Below are 14554 nucleotides of genomic sequence, written 5' to 3' on the forward strand. Positions count from 1 at the left end.
TCCTGTGGGATTCTTTGATTTTCCGGGATAAAAAGTAGCCTCCATCCGTATCCGGAATGAAAGTTATCTCTGTAGGTATAGATGATGCCAGAGACTCTTTGGTGTGGATTCAGGTTTTTAAAGAATTTTGTGGGAATGCTTTGATTTTGCGGGACCAAAAATGGCCATGGATGCAATCTATCTCTAGACCAATTTTGTCAATATCGGTTAAACAGATGGCCCGTGAAAAGCAGATAAACAGACAAACTTTTGCTTTTATAATAAGTATAACCTATTTATTAGTACCTATGTTAAATTATGTGAGTTGTATGTATACATCGATGGTTGTATGGTTGTGATACACTAGACGTATGTGATGCACCTTTTTAGTTACCTCACTATAATAAGAATAAGTACTCACTTTCTGCTCTCTCTGAATACCTACATAAATAAAACAAAATTCTAAAAATTAACATTTATATTTACTAACTTAATAAGAATAGTTAGGTATACCTACCTATTGAATCAATTATAAAAAATACGAGTAAGCATAAATCTTGTGGACTTCATTTGTAAGTAATAATATTATTAAGATGAGTACAATGAAACTGATTTTTAACAAAAATATGTAAAGAGTAAAATATAATTCACACGTACCAAGAAAAATATAAGCAAAAAAATAGTGCAGGTAGGTACTTAGTTAGGCTTAATATAAAAAATGTTAACTATGCATTATGTCGAATTATGCAGCAGAATATTTTGGATTTTTTCCTGTGAAAGAATTGATTATTTTTAATTATGGATATTTCTATTTTAAACAAATATACTACCTACACCTAAATAAAAAAAAACAAAAATACTATTAAAATCACTGTCATTTTTCAACTCCTCCTAAGTACTTCCTTCAGGCTGGGAACTTAAAAAATATATTATATAATTTTTAAATTTTTTTCGTAGTTTTTTGTTATGGTGTCCATAATCCTATCAGTATTCAGTACTATCACCTGTCTTCGTTTTTGCTAGTGTTCTGGTTACACTCTGTATTATAAACTATTACTATATTTAAAAAAATTTTTTTTTTACAAAAGTAAATGCGAAACTGTCGAGCCGAAACCACAGACCGAAAATAAATTTTAAAAAATGTTTTTAGTTTTAGTTGGGATGTTTTATTCCATTACCTACGTTTATAAGAACTTTCTATATTCCTGATATTCTTTATCGGTTAACAGATATTTCGCGACCGATTTATAATCAGAAGGGTTATTAAGTACATTTAATAACTTGTTGATTTTACCTTTGTACTCATTTAACCTGTCAATGTCCCAACGTTGAATATAATTTTTTCTTCTATTCCAAAAGAATGGAATACTCTTTTTTTCCAATGCATCGTAGAACTTCTGCAACATGTATTTGAATAATGTGGCTATGTCATTCTGTTTCCAAAAAGCTTCTTTTTTCCTTAATTTTTTGCCTTTTTGAACATTTTGTAAGTCAGCAATTTCCCAGAAAAAAATCGTTTTTATGTAATAGCTGGCTAGCTTGTCCATGCCTTGAGCGTCTCGGAATTTTTTGATCTGGAAATATTAAATGGAAATTATTATATTATACCTTTACCTAACCTTTATAGCAAGTATTAAGCACCATTATATTAACAACTAGCTTTAAAATCAATTTAGTTAGGAGTTTACCGATTACAAACAAAGAAATTTTTCTCTTTTTACCCGACTGCGGCGAAGCCCAAAAGAAGGGTTATGTGTTTGACCTGTATACCTACAATCTACATATTGTCCGTTCCTATGCCCGCTTATAATTACTCAACCATTCAACCGTTTTTGATCACACTAATATTATAAAGGCGAAAGTTTGTATGTATGTGTGTGTGTGTGTGTGTGTGTGTGTGTGTGTGTGTGTGTGTGTGTGTGTGTGTGTGTGTGTGTGTGTGTGTGTGTGTGTGTGTGTGTGTGTGTGTGTGTGTGTGTGTGTGTGTGTGTATGTTTGTTACTCCTTCACGTAAAAACTACGGGACGGATTTGGCTGAAATTCGGAATGGAGATAGATAATATCCTGGATTAGCACATAGGCTACTTTTTATCCCGGAAAATCAAAGAGTTCCCACGGGATTTCGAAAAACCTAAATCCACGCGGGCGAAGTCGCGGGCATCGGCTAGTAAATAATACGCTCCTAGATTTGTCTTGATGGCACGAGTGTCTCTGGTTACATAAAATTCTTAAAAATCCAAATGGCGGATTTTATGCGCTTTAATGTGCGCGTGGAATGAAAAAAAATACCTATTACAAAGGGACCACTCTATGAGCGGGGGTACACTTGTAAAAAAAGTTTGGATTTGTGTAATAAACTTTAAAGCTTTACTTATGTAGGTCAAAGGGCACAATCGTAATTACGTTAACGAGAATTATTGCTTATTGCGTATGCTTTTAGGGTTCCGTATTTTAAATAACGAGGCGTTTCGGATCGGCTATCGAATCAGTCTTGAGAGGCTCGTGTCATTGTTAATGTTGAGACGAAGGTGGGCGGGGAACACAGGAACGAGTGGAATGTTATGATTAACCTGTAGCCGAGCGGATGCGGGGCGTCATCTTACCTATCGTCGCGTATGAAACAGTCAAATATGAGTCAGACCGTTTCTGAGAAAAAGGGCATACCTACATACGGATGGATAACAATGTTACTTGATAAGGATTTAGTTTTTCGACTATGAGTTACGGGAGTCAAAAAAATCTCACCAGACGAATGATCTGTCGCAACTGGTAGGTGTGGTTGAGCAGCTGCTTCTCCTGGTCCTGCAGCGCGAGGCGCCACGAGCGCTGCTCTTCGTGCGGAGTGGGCGGGGCGTCGGGGTTCGGCTTCGGGACCGCCAGCCAGAACTCTCTGCGACATCCCGCCGGTATCTTTCGATACTTCTTCCCCAGCCATCTGCTCTCGGGGAACTTGAGCGACGGTACGAGATCCACATCCAACTTGAACCCCTCGGATTCAATGTGTATCGTCCAAGCTGGCCCGCTGGAAGACGAACGGATCGTGTACGCCACGCCATCCACGTAGCATACGGGCCGACCATTCAACTTTTGAAATTCATTGAGAGCTCGGTTGCCGACGCTTTTGAACCAAACTATGAATTTGGAACCGAGGATAAAGTTCTTTTTATCCAGCCAATCGTAAGCCGTTTTATTGATTTGAAAATCCTGTCTGTCGCGGTTCGGTAAATTCCGGTACTGTGTTCCGGCGCGGAGCCACAAATATTCAGGGCGGTATGTTTCGATGAGAATATCGCTGTCGGCTGGATCGAGAGGGTTTGTGTGCATGCTGACGGGCACGTCGATCACGATGTCCATGTCGAATTCGTCCGGCTTGTTTATGCGGAGATTGTCGAAGTGACTGCCTGCAAATTGGATCTGGAACATATCGTCACGGTTTAAGTCCTCACATGATCATACCATAGAATGATAGAACAGGTCATGGAATTTGGGAAGTACTTTTGGGCTCACCACAGAGCACGGGTCTCCTCTCAAATCGAGAAGGGTTCGGCCATACCACACTGGCCAAGTGCGAATGGGCAGACTTCACACACCTTTCCATTTTCCTCACGATGTTTTCCTTCACCATCAAAGCAAGTGATATTTAATTAAGTACTTAAAACGCACAAACCTCCGAAAAGTTAGAAGTGCCCAGGATCGAACTACCGCCCTCGATTAGGAGGCGGACTTTCTAACCTAGTGGTTAGAAAGTCCGCCTCCTAATCTATCTATCTATCCTATCACAATCACAGCTCCTTACAACAGTTTAAAGTTGAAACCAGAGGTTCTCAGACTTTTGCAGAAACTCACGCGGATCCGTTGCTCCATTGCGATGTGATTGAAGGTCAAACCAACAAACAAACACTTTCGCATCTATAGTTATTTATAATAATGGGTAGTAAATATTACTAAGAACTACTTACGTTGCTAACATATCGCTCATAGTATTTGTCGACGGCCTTCATGTTTCGTTGGAGTATACGGAACACCTCATCGAACACCCTGTAGTGGAGCTGGAAGTCCTCCCGCTTCAGCGCGATGTATCGCACGTGGATGTCGGCCAGCAAGGAGTTCAGGTTACTGACGGCCGGCCTCGCGGACACTTCCGACCGAGATATCAAATCACTGGAATCAATTTGCACCAATCCACAAGTAAACTGGATGAATATTGACATAATAATAATATGAAGAAACATACTTGTGTCGGCAAACACGACCTATTTTGACGATCTCCCTGGCACGTAGCAGTAAGCGCTGTAGTCTTAACTATCAGTGGGAGGTCCCGGGTTCGATTCCTGGCAGGGTTTGGAATTTTATGATTTCTAAATCACCAGTCTGGTCTGGTGGGAGGCTTCGGCCGTGGTTAGTTACCACCCTATCGGTAAAGCCTTGCCGCCAAGCGATTCAGCTTTCCAGTATGATGCGGTGTAGAAACCAAAAGGATATGTACTGCCATACCCCTTCAGGTTAGCCCGCTTCCATCCCAGACGGCAGCATCACTTACCACCAGGTGAGATAGCTGTCAAGGGCCAACTTGTATCTGAATTTAAAAAAAAATAACACCACAGATGGCTTGCTGATATGGAAAAATAATAAAAACCATTGATATGCCATGGAGTTGCAACGTTGCAACCTATCATGTTTACCGGCTCAAATGCTATACCTACCTAGTGCTTTATATAAAATGGCTCTACTAAATAAAAAAAACAGTGTAATTCAGATTTTTTTACTTAGCAACACCACATGGTAGGAGGAGGGACAGCGTAACCGTAACGTTCACATTTCACAAGATGGCGGCGTTGGCTCTTGGTCACTCTTGGTCTAATAGAAGGACCGCTTGTGGCCGTCTAGACAGCTAGACACTAAAAAAGGCTTTTAAAATAAAAGAAACAATTTTATCATTACCTAAATAAAATTCCTCTTGATTTAGTTTAATTTTTTTAAACGGGGAATAATTTTTCTGTATTTTTTATGTAGACTATTTTTTAGGGTTCGGTAGTAGAAACTCTTATAGTTTTATACAAAATAGTAAAGTGAAAAAAGTTAGTTAAGTATAAGTTATAATATTGATGAGACTCAAAGAATTGCCTTTAGACCAATTTACTAAATAATTATTATGTGAGATTTTTTTAACAAAAATCATTCATCTAGAAAGAACCATACTGAAAATTTCAGCTTTCTAGCGACATCCAGACCGAATTTATGAAGGGTCGAAAATACGGCGAAACACTTCGAGAAAAAGGTACGTAGCGCCCCGGCCGCCGTTTGGCTCGTCTTGGCGGAGGCACTGCCGTGCCCCCTGATATTAGGTATGTACGGCGTAGTGATTACATACTCTTTGATGTACGGAATTAACCAAGGTTAAAAAATAACTTACCTTTCCATGTTATTACGAAAAAATCAGTTGATTAAGTTAACTTCTAGCACAAAGGAAGTTCACAAAATGAAAAAAAAAACCTCTTTGATTTGCTGATTGCTTTACAATCTTTGCGACCGACTAGCTACACTGGCTATATAGTGTGTTATCTATGTACACTGGGTTGCACTGCGAATCAAGTGCCAGGGCGCCGAGTTTCGACGCGTGCATATGAATTTTATAACGTTTTGTACAAGTTACATTGTACAACGTAGTGTTTTATGCTCTTTGGACGTATTCACTATCTCACATAAGTGCCTTATCTTATACATTTGCAGAAACCGGAAGCCCCAACCATAGACAAACTCGAAACAAATCAGAGGTTACAGAATACCTAATATATGTACGTATACGTGAGTCCATGAATCTGTGTCTATGGATAGAGCGCTTCTAATCTGTTATTTGAAGCCAATTTAGGTAAGTCCCTACTTATTTATAGGATAGGATTTAGGAGTGCTCTATTACCTATTACTTATAGGGTAACTAGAGGATGCCCGCGGCTTTGCCCGCGTGGATTTCGATTTTTTAAATCCCGTAGGAACTCCGGGATCAAAAGTAGCATATGTCCTTCCCCGGGATCTATCTCAAGTCTGTACCCATTAAAATCGGTTCAGCGGTTGGCCCGTGCAAACGTAGCAGACATACAGATAGACACACTTTTGCATTTATAATATTTATAATTAGTTACTCATGGTGTGTACAGAGGTCATATGGCGCTCCACAAGCTTGCGACAAACAACCTATAGTGCCGCCAGACACTTGCAGCAAACAGCAATACCGCAAACACCACAGAGTAGTTAATTTTTTTTACACAGTATTTGGCTATGATTTGGCTTGCAGCCAATCGAATCGAACGACAAGTGCTCCCAAGCATTGGCAAGCATACGCAAACACTCATCCACACGCTTGCTTGTTGTTTGCTGTTTGTCGCAAGTGTCTGGCGGCAACAAAGATAGTTACTCCTGTCTATGGTATGCAGCCAAGTGATGTCCGTCAGCAGGTAATTCCCCAGTGCACGACGAAACCACCGAAACCATATTTTTCACATAGAATTACCTGGAAGTACTTCTAGTACCTACTAGTACTTAGTTACTACTTTAGTAAGAAAATCGGAGGAATGGGCAAATTTTTTTTATAACAGCCGGACATGGAGCGAGTGTGGAACAAATACTCATACCTAAAGCGGAATAATAAGTAGCTTTATCCGCTTCGCACATAATCTACTCTTGTCTTTTGGAGGCAGCGAATGCCTAACTTTGACAATAGGCCATACCCAGCTTAAAATGAGCCTTACGTTCAAAGGTTCCTGTAGATACATTCCGGGTTTCAAGCTGGCAAAGATCTTTGTCGTAACTCGTACTGTATGCCTATCAGTTGACTGAGCGCCACTTCAAGTCTGCTATAAACTTGACGGTTTTGATCATGTATGGCCAGACTCAGTGCTCATCACTAAATAAAAGCAATCACACTCTTTTTCCTTCTACATTGATTGGTTGGTTCTACATTACTGCTTCAGTGAGCTAAATTAAAGTGCTGTTTCATAGCAATCCTTCTATGGATTAAAAATAAATGTCAAATAAGTTTTGTGGCTTTCAATCAGTGATGATCACTGAGTGAGCACATAGCAAACACCCCGCAGGAGTAGGACACTTTAGGTATAATATGGTCTTAGCAACAATGTGCTACTTCTTGTGTATGTGTGTAATAGTAAAATGTGCTAATAAAAGAATTATTTTCCATTTTTTTTTATTTATGAATTGTATTATATTAAGTATAAAAAATACAAAAGGTTCTTAACGCGCAAAATCCAACTTTTAACTACCTGTGGACTTTTTCTGTTAAAATTAATACTTATACAAATATTATGCAACTGGAAATGCACCAACTTATATATGAATGAATGAAATAATATATTTTTATTGTACAACACAAAATATAACACAGTTATACAAATTTTAAACATTTGAATCTCAATAAAAAAATTAAAACACAAAGTAAAAACTAAACTGAGTGTACTTACTAACGTATTTTATTTTTGCGCTTATATAGTTCGAATATTTCATTCTTGAAGTTAACATTTTAAAGAAACGTTTGGTACGCCTGATATTCTTCAGGAGTTAACAGATATCTAGCGACCGATTTGTAATCGGAAGGATTTTGAAGTACAATCAATAAGCTATTAATTTTCCGCTTATATTCATTCAGTGTGTTGCTGTTCAAGTTTTCAATCATGTTGTGATTTTTGTTCCAGAAGTATGGAATATTCCCCTTCACCAATGCATCATAGAACTTCTGCACCATATGTTTGAATAACGTAGCTATGTCATTCCGCTTCCAAAAAGTTGGATCAGAGGTTTTCTTTTCGAGAACTTCCCAGAAAAACAGAGTTTTTATATAATAACTGGCTATACCATTCATACCTTGAGCATCCCGAAGTTTTTTCAGCTGGAAAGAATTTCAAATGTTTAACATTTTTTTACGCATAAAAATCTCCTAATACAGAAAGTAAAGAAATTTAGTAAGTATGGTTCATTATGTAGTTTAGTACAAGTCTTAGTGCCAAAATAATTTTTACGAGACATTTCACCGCGTTTAATAGCCTCATCGGATGACAGAAGGGCTGGCTCATTTTTTGCGCAACGGATCAGCCTGGCTGTCCAGCCTGGAGATCCAGCCAGTATTCTTGGCACCATTCCACGCGGGCATGATTTGTATAGTAATTAGATAAGGCTAGCTTTAAGTTTTATTGTAATATTTTCAATAATAAAAAAGTAATATATTAAAAAACCCCTACCTATTTAATTATTATCAATGAGTCTATTTGTTTGTTCAGTACCTACCGTTTTCAGAGTATTACCACTATAAAACGTTCTTGACTTGAACAAAGCTAGCTACCTATATAGCTTGAATCCCCGATACATATGCTACTTTTAGGCTAATTTGAACTGTCTCATTAGTTAAGCTCCAAATACCAATGAGCTCTTGACAATACTCTTCATGCTAGATTTAGAAAAAAAAACTAATTCAATATTTAGATTTGGGTCAACGTTTTACACCAAATACAACCACAGGTGTGTAACTCATTTAGTCTCCGAGCTAGAAACCTGTGACAAGCGGACAGACAGACGGACAACAGAATGACATTATTAGGGCTTCGATTTTACCCTTCGGCTACGGAACTGTACAAAGTAAACTCACCAGCCGAATGACCTGTCGCAACTGGTAGGTGTTATTGAGGAGCTGCTTCTCTTGGTCCTGCAGCGCGATGCGCCACGAGCGCTGCTCGTCTTGCGGCGTCTGCCCGCTCTTGTTGGGCTTCGGCACCACCATCCAGTACTCGCGGCGACACTCTACCGGGATCGGCCTGTATGCTCTTCCTTCCAGCCATCTGTTCTCGGGGAATTTGAGCGCCGGCACGAGGTCGACGTCCAGCCTGAACAGTATAATATCAGCAATAGCTATAAATGTTTTGAAAAGCGAAATCCATCAGTGCTTGGAGAACAAAATCTTCAACAAAAGATGATATATGGATCCGAGACATGGCCGCTAACTTTGGGCTTCATAAGAATACTCAGAATCGCTAAGCGGGCGATGGAGAGAGCTATGCTTGGAGTTACATTACGTGATCAAATCAGAAATGAGGAGATCCGTAGGAGAACCAGAGTAACCGACGTAGCTCAGCGGGTGACGAAACTGAAATGGCAGTTGGAAGTGCACATATTTCGACAAACCGATAGATGTTACCAAACGCACCGAAAAGCGCATCGTTAGAAGACCTTCCCACTAGGTGGTCGGACGACATCAGGCGAGTAGCAAGGAGCCGCTGGATTCAAGGGGCTCAAGACCGTGGCGTGTGGAAGTCCCTACAAGAGATCCATGTCCAGCTGTGGGCGTCTATCCTTTGATGGTAATAAAACAATCATCGTATCGATCGTGGTACATAACCGTTAAACCACAAAATAAGTCTAAATCATGAGTCTTACCTGAACCCACGAGATTCAATGACAATGGTCCAAGCTGGACCACTGGAAGTTGTGCGGATCGTATAGGGCGTACCATCCACGTAGCATACGGGTAGATCGTTCAAGGTTTCGAATTTATTGAGACCTCGGTTGCCCACGCTTTTGAACCAATCAGTGAACTTTGAACGCAGAATGTATTTCTTGTCGTCCATCCACTCATGAGCCTTTCTATTGATCTGACAGTCCTGACCGTCGCGAACCAATATTTTTTGGTATTGTGTCCCAGCGCGGAGCTGCACGAATCCAGGCCACTTTGGTTCGATGACTATGTCGCTCTCCTCTGGATTGTTAGGGTCCGTGTGCATGTTGACCGGCACGCCTATCACGATATCCATGTCGAATTCGTCCGGCTTGCGTATGCGGAGACGGTCGTAATGGCTGCCAGCAAATTGCACCTGGGAAACATTTTAAAATTGAGTAGTTGTCTTACCAGAGCACATGTCATGTGAAGCGATCAAAAAACAAGTAGGTACTTCAATCTGAATCATGGAATAAAGAGGTATTGATACACTGAATAAGGTCACACTCTTTATTTACAATATTTACAAACTACCTAACAGAGACATTTGTACTCTAACAGCGGATACTGTTATAAGTAGATATACTCTAAAGCGGATGATTGATAAGCTGCAAATATTAATAAAAACCATTTACATTGCTAGCGTATCGCTCATAGTATTTGTCGACGGCCTTCATGTTTTGATGGAGTTTACGGAAAACCTCATCAAACACCCTGTAGTGGAGTTGGAAGTCTTCCCGCTTCAACGCGATGTATCGCACGTGGATATCAGCCAGCAAGGAGTTCAGGTTACCGATAGCTGGCCTCACGGGCACGTCGGACTGGGATGCCCAACTGCTCGACTGGGATATTGAACTGAAAATATTGCCATAATAAACATAATACAGTGGACCCCCGGTAATCCGACAAACGTTTTGCAAGACCTTGTCGAACTATCGAATTTGTCGGATTATAGAGTACTGCCTAAGACCCCCTATAGTCCGGATTTTTTTACAAAAGGGTGCCTTGTAATCCGACAAATTACAGATCCAATGATAAGATTCTATATGTTATTCACAACTCTGAAGAACAAATCATACTTCACTATGTATGTCAAATTTAGTAAATTCAATAAAAATAGACATGTTGGATTACAGGGGGTGCCGGATTAGACAGGGGCCGGATTACCGGAGGTCCACTGTAATCACAATTAACTGTTGACTGTTGCGCTGAATGCGGTGATCTATTTCTATGAATATCTGCCGACCACCTTCAATATTCCCGTTTCCATTCATATTAACGCTGACTTTCACCCAGAAAAGAAGGACACGTACGAAGGGATTTGCTTCCTCGTTTCTAATCCGAACCGCTAGGATTTGGAACGCCCTTCCGGCATCAGTTTTTCCCTCCACTTCTTTAATATGGGTAGGTAGTAGGTACTAGGTAGGTACCTAGGTACTTTACTGACCCATTTCTTTCCTTTCGATAAAATTTTACCTATTTTGTGTTACGAGTATCACAAAGTCAATGCAAAATGGGTGAAAGTATCGAACAGTTATGTATCTACAGTTAATCTATACTAATATTATAAAGAGGAAACCTTTGTATTTTTGATTTCAAAATTTCTTTTACCATTACTTAGAGGGATTCTTCCGAATCCGTATAGGCTATATTTTATCCCGGAAAATAGAAAAAATAAATGTCCACCCGTGCGAAGCCGGAGCGGGTCGCTAGTCCATAATAATTTAAAGTCATTTTAAAGTCAATGTAATTAATTGTTAATCTCATTTCTCACGTATAGATACCTACTTAATATTAATATGTTTACGTTGCCAGTTGAATACTTGCCTATTAATAGAAACTAAAGCTGTGACTAAAGAATAAACAGTGTACCTACTTTGTTACTGTTACTTTGTTGCTAATGAGTCATGAGTAAAGTTACTCGTATGTGGCTGTTCAATGTGCATCACGAATTATTATTATGGACTAGCGACCCGCCCCGGCTTCACACGGATGCAATGTACCTAGATACTAATGTGGTATCAGTATGGTTACATTGTTATATTTTAAAAGAATAAGACAGCATTTTCGTTGAAAACTCTCAGTCGGCTTGATTTCTTCCGACATCTTGAACAGTAGTTATCGTCATATCGGTATAATAATAGCTAACTACAGCTGTGACCTAGTACCTACCTATACCTACTTAATTATACAATTATATACTTAAATATATATCATTTAATTATACAAGGGGCATAGCTGTAGGTAGGGGTGTAGGTATCTACAATTAAATATGTGAGGTTTAAAATTAATGAAAACGATGTAAAAAGTAACATTATTATAAATATAAAATCATAACCCTTCCTTTCGGCTTAACCGTAGTCGGGTAAAAATATAACAAAACCAAGTTTCTTTTATAATTATTGTTATCAGCAAGTTATCAGTTATGTGCGGATTGGCAGAATTCACATACCTGGAGAACATTAAAGACAGGTGTGCAGGTTCCCTCACGATGTTTTCCATATTATAATCCGCGACAGGTTAAGATGGCAATCGGGGTACGAGGCGGGGGGACGCCCCGCACACCCGCAAGACACTCGCTCTTGCCCGCATCGGGTTAGCGCGGAGGCTGTGCGGGTTGATCCCTCTCCGATTGCCATTTCAACCTGTCGCGTAGGTACTATAACTCCGAAAGTGAGAGGTGCGTGTCCGGCCGGGATAAAACACAATAAAAAAAAATAGATATGATCATAAAATGAATGCCTTAAATCCTATCATAACCCAATGTTTTGCCCGGCGGTGACTAACCTTATTTCTAGAAGATTAAGAATCCCCCCAGCCCCGTTAGTTAAAAAAGTTAGGTACCTTCCCATGGTCTCTCGATTACAATTGTCTGTTATAGCTTGGAGGGAGTCCGTCAAACTACTGAGTAACCCCCTTCGCTCCGGTCCGTCTTGCTCCGACGAAGGTTGGGAGGCGTGTGGCGCGGACGTCGAGCTCGAGGCTCTCGTCAGCAAGTAGCCCAGGCCGCCGACGACAGCCGCCGTCCCCGCCGCCACAGCCGCCGTCTGCCACCAACTCAAAACGTATTCATTGTTCCCGTTCCCGTCATTTCCGGCTCTGTTCTCGTCATTCACGCTCCTGTTCTCGCCTTTCCTGTTTCTGTTTCCGCCATTCCTGTTTCTATTTCCTTCATTCCCGTTTCCGTCATTACACGAGCTCATTGTTGGCTTACCTAAATGCTAATAAATCATCAGAAATGCAATGTTAAACATAGTTTATTTATATTAAATCATCATCATCATCCGTCAATCAGTATGATCAAGCCATCACCAGCCCTCTACTGCAAACGGGTCTCCTCACAGAATGCGAAGGACTTAGGGCAAATCCGCCACGCTGGCCCAATGTAGATTGGCAGACTTCACCACCTTTGAGAATATTTTATGCCAGCAAAAAGCGGCGTAGTGTGGGTAAGTTTGTAAATTAATATTAGAGTAATAAACCTATAAAACGTTTGTGATAGCTAGGTAACGGTATATACTCGTACCTATCTGTGACCTGTGACCATCTTGAAAACAAAGTTCTCACAAAAGGCTTTCATTACTTAGCTACGTAGGTAAGTGATACCTACCTTATTACTAGGTAGGTACTCGAATAAAAATCACACTTCACATCACACTAATATTATAAAGGCGAAAGTTTGTGTGTATGTGTGTGTGTGTGTGTGTGTGTATGTTTGTTACTCCTTCACGCAAAATCTACTAGACGGATTTGGCTGAAATTTGGAATGGAGATAGATAATATTATCCTGGATTAGCACATAGGCTACTTTTTATCCCGGAAAATCAAAGAGTTCAAACGGGATTTCGAAAAACCTAAATCCACGCGGGTAAAGTCGCGGGCATCGGCTAGTATAAAATAAATATTATTTGTACTTACCTACTGCACTTCCTTGAACAATAACAATTAATGTTGATTATTTTAATAACAAGCTAGTACGGTCTACCCTGTGGCACTTTTACGTAGCCCCAATACTTATAAAGTTCTAATTTCTATCGTTCGTTAAAGTTTATTTATAGGTACTTAGTAAAGGTATTGTATATTAGTATAGTATTGGTGTACCTATTCAAAGAGTATGAAAACACTACGTTATGGTGTATTGGTATTATTGTAGCGTTGTTAGGTACTTTACTTTATATAAGCTTTTTGTAGGTGCTGGGAGGTCCCAACCATAGACGAATATGATTCACTATTCATGGTTCAACTACATAGACTATACCACACCAATATCTCTATGGATACCACCGACCAGAAAAATCATACGGTCACAGAATATAATATTTGAAGTACCACAGACCAATAACCATAGATAATACACTAAGGCCTGTCACAGACAGAAGCGGTCTGCGGTGGCGGCCACAGTATATAGCGGCTTGTTTTGTAGTATGAAGTCCTATTCAAACCTACGCGGCCTGCAACATTTTGAGAGCGCAGCCGGCCGCGGCCGCAAGCCCCGCCCACTCTCCACCGCGTCGGTGTGTGCTCTCGCGCGGTAAGTCGCGCGGCCACCAAGCGGTCAGTAGTCAGTACTCAGTACTCAGTTGCAATTTTTCACAAGCCGCGCGGCCCACAGTTGGTTTTAAAGCAAAATGACGTCATCATCAGACAACTTTACTGAAGTTTAATAGACACTGTGCGAAATTATCCAGTGTTGTATGATATAGCTCACGCTGATTATAAAAACAATCGAATAAAAAAAATATATCTTCATTATTCTTTCAATTAACATACTCTCAAGCTATGTTAGGATATAAGCATCTTTTTCATTTTATTTTTTTCGCTCATTTTTACAAAGTGCCAACAATAGCAAAGTTTTGTCTTCCAACTCATTTGATGTGATGACACTAAGAAGATTGGGTAGCGAATGGCGCTCCAAGCCGCGACCGCGACCGCGGTGGTGTGTGTTTGTGGCGGCTAGAGCCGCGGCCCGCGGTAGGCCGCCACCGCAGGCCGCGTCTGTGTGCGGCAGGCCTAATACGTTCCAATAACTTATGAATAGGATGACTGGATAAGTTATTGATTAGTATTTATGTATACTGGGAT

At 40.2% G+C, this 14554-nt stretch overlaps 2 protein-coding genes across 8 annotated transcripts; both read right to left on the minus strand.

Moving 5' to 3' along the window:
- Nucleotides 1-442: 442 nt before the first annotated feature.
- LOC123867093 lies at nt 443-5525 on the minus strand. Of its 3 annotated transcripts, none has more exons than XM_045908968.1 (4): nt 5393-5525; nt 3939-4140; nt 2725-3393; nt 443-1553 (listed from the first exon to the last, which is right to left on the minus strand). In XM_045908968.1, the coding sequence occupies exons 1-4, from the start codon at nt 5398-5400 to the stop codon at nt 1164-1166; spliced, it is 1269 nt and encodes a 422-aa protein (XP_045764924.1). In that variant the 5' UTR covers nt 5401-5525; the 3' UTR covers nt 443-1163. The 3 variants fall into 3 exon arrangements, with proteins under 3 accessions (XP_045764924.1, XP_045764926.1, XP_045764925.1); XM_045908970.1 differs by having other exon boundaries at nt 3939-4095; nt 5393-5519; XM_045908969.1 differs by having other exon boundaries at nt 3939-4098; nt 5393-5519.
- A 1640-nt stretch (nt 5526-7165) lies between these two features.
- Nucleotides 7166-13702, minus strand: LOC123867084. Of its 5 annotated transcripts, none has more exons than XM_045908947.1 (6): nt 13644-13702; nt 12317-12693; nt 10108-10327; nt 9415-9848; nt 8630-8864; nt 7166-7876 (listed from the first exon to the last, which is right to left on the minus strand). In XM_045908947.1, exons 2-6 carry the CDS (start codon nt 12673-12675, stop codon nt 7511-7513), a joined length of 1614 nt encoding a protein of 537 aa, XP_045764903.1. In that variant the 5' UTR covers nt 12676-12693; nt 13644-13702; the 3' UTR covers nt 7166-7510. The 5 variants fall into 5 exon arrangements, with proteins under 5 accessions (XP_045764903.1, XP_045764904.1, XP_045764901.1 ...); XM_045908948.1 differs by lacking the exon at nt 13644-13702 and adding an exon at nt 13391-13625 and having other exon boundaries at nt 12317-12686; XM_045908945.1 differs by lacking the exon at nt 13644-13702 and adding an exon at nt 13391-13625.
- Between the last annotated feature and the right edge of the window lie 852 nt (nt 13703-14554).

Source organism: Maniola jurtina, chromosome 7 (genome assembly GCF_905333055.1).
Source record: "Maniola jurtina chromosome 7, ilManJurt1.1, whole genome shotgun sequence".
NCBI lineage: Eukaryota > Metazoa > Arthropoda > Insecta > Lepidoptera > Nymphalidae > Maniola > Maniola jurtina.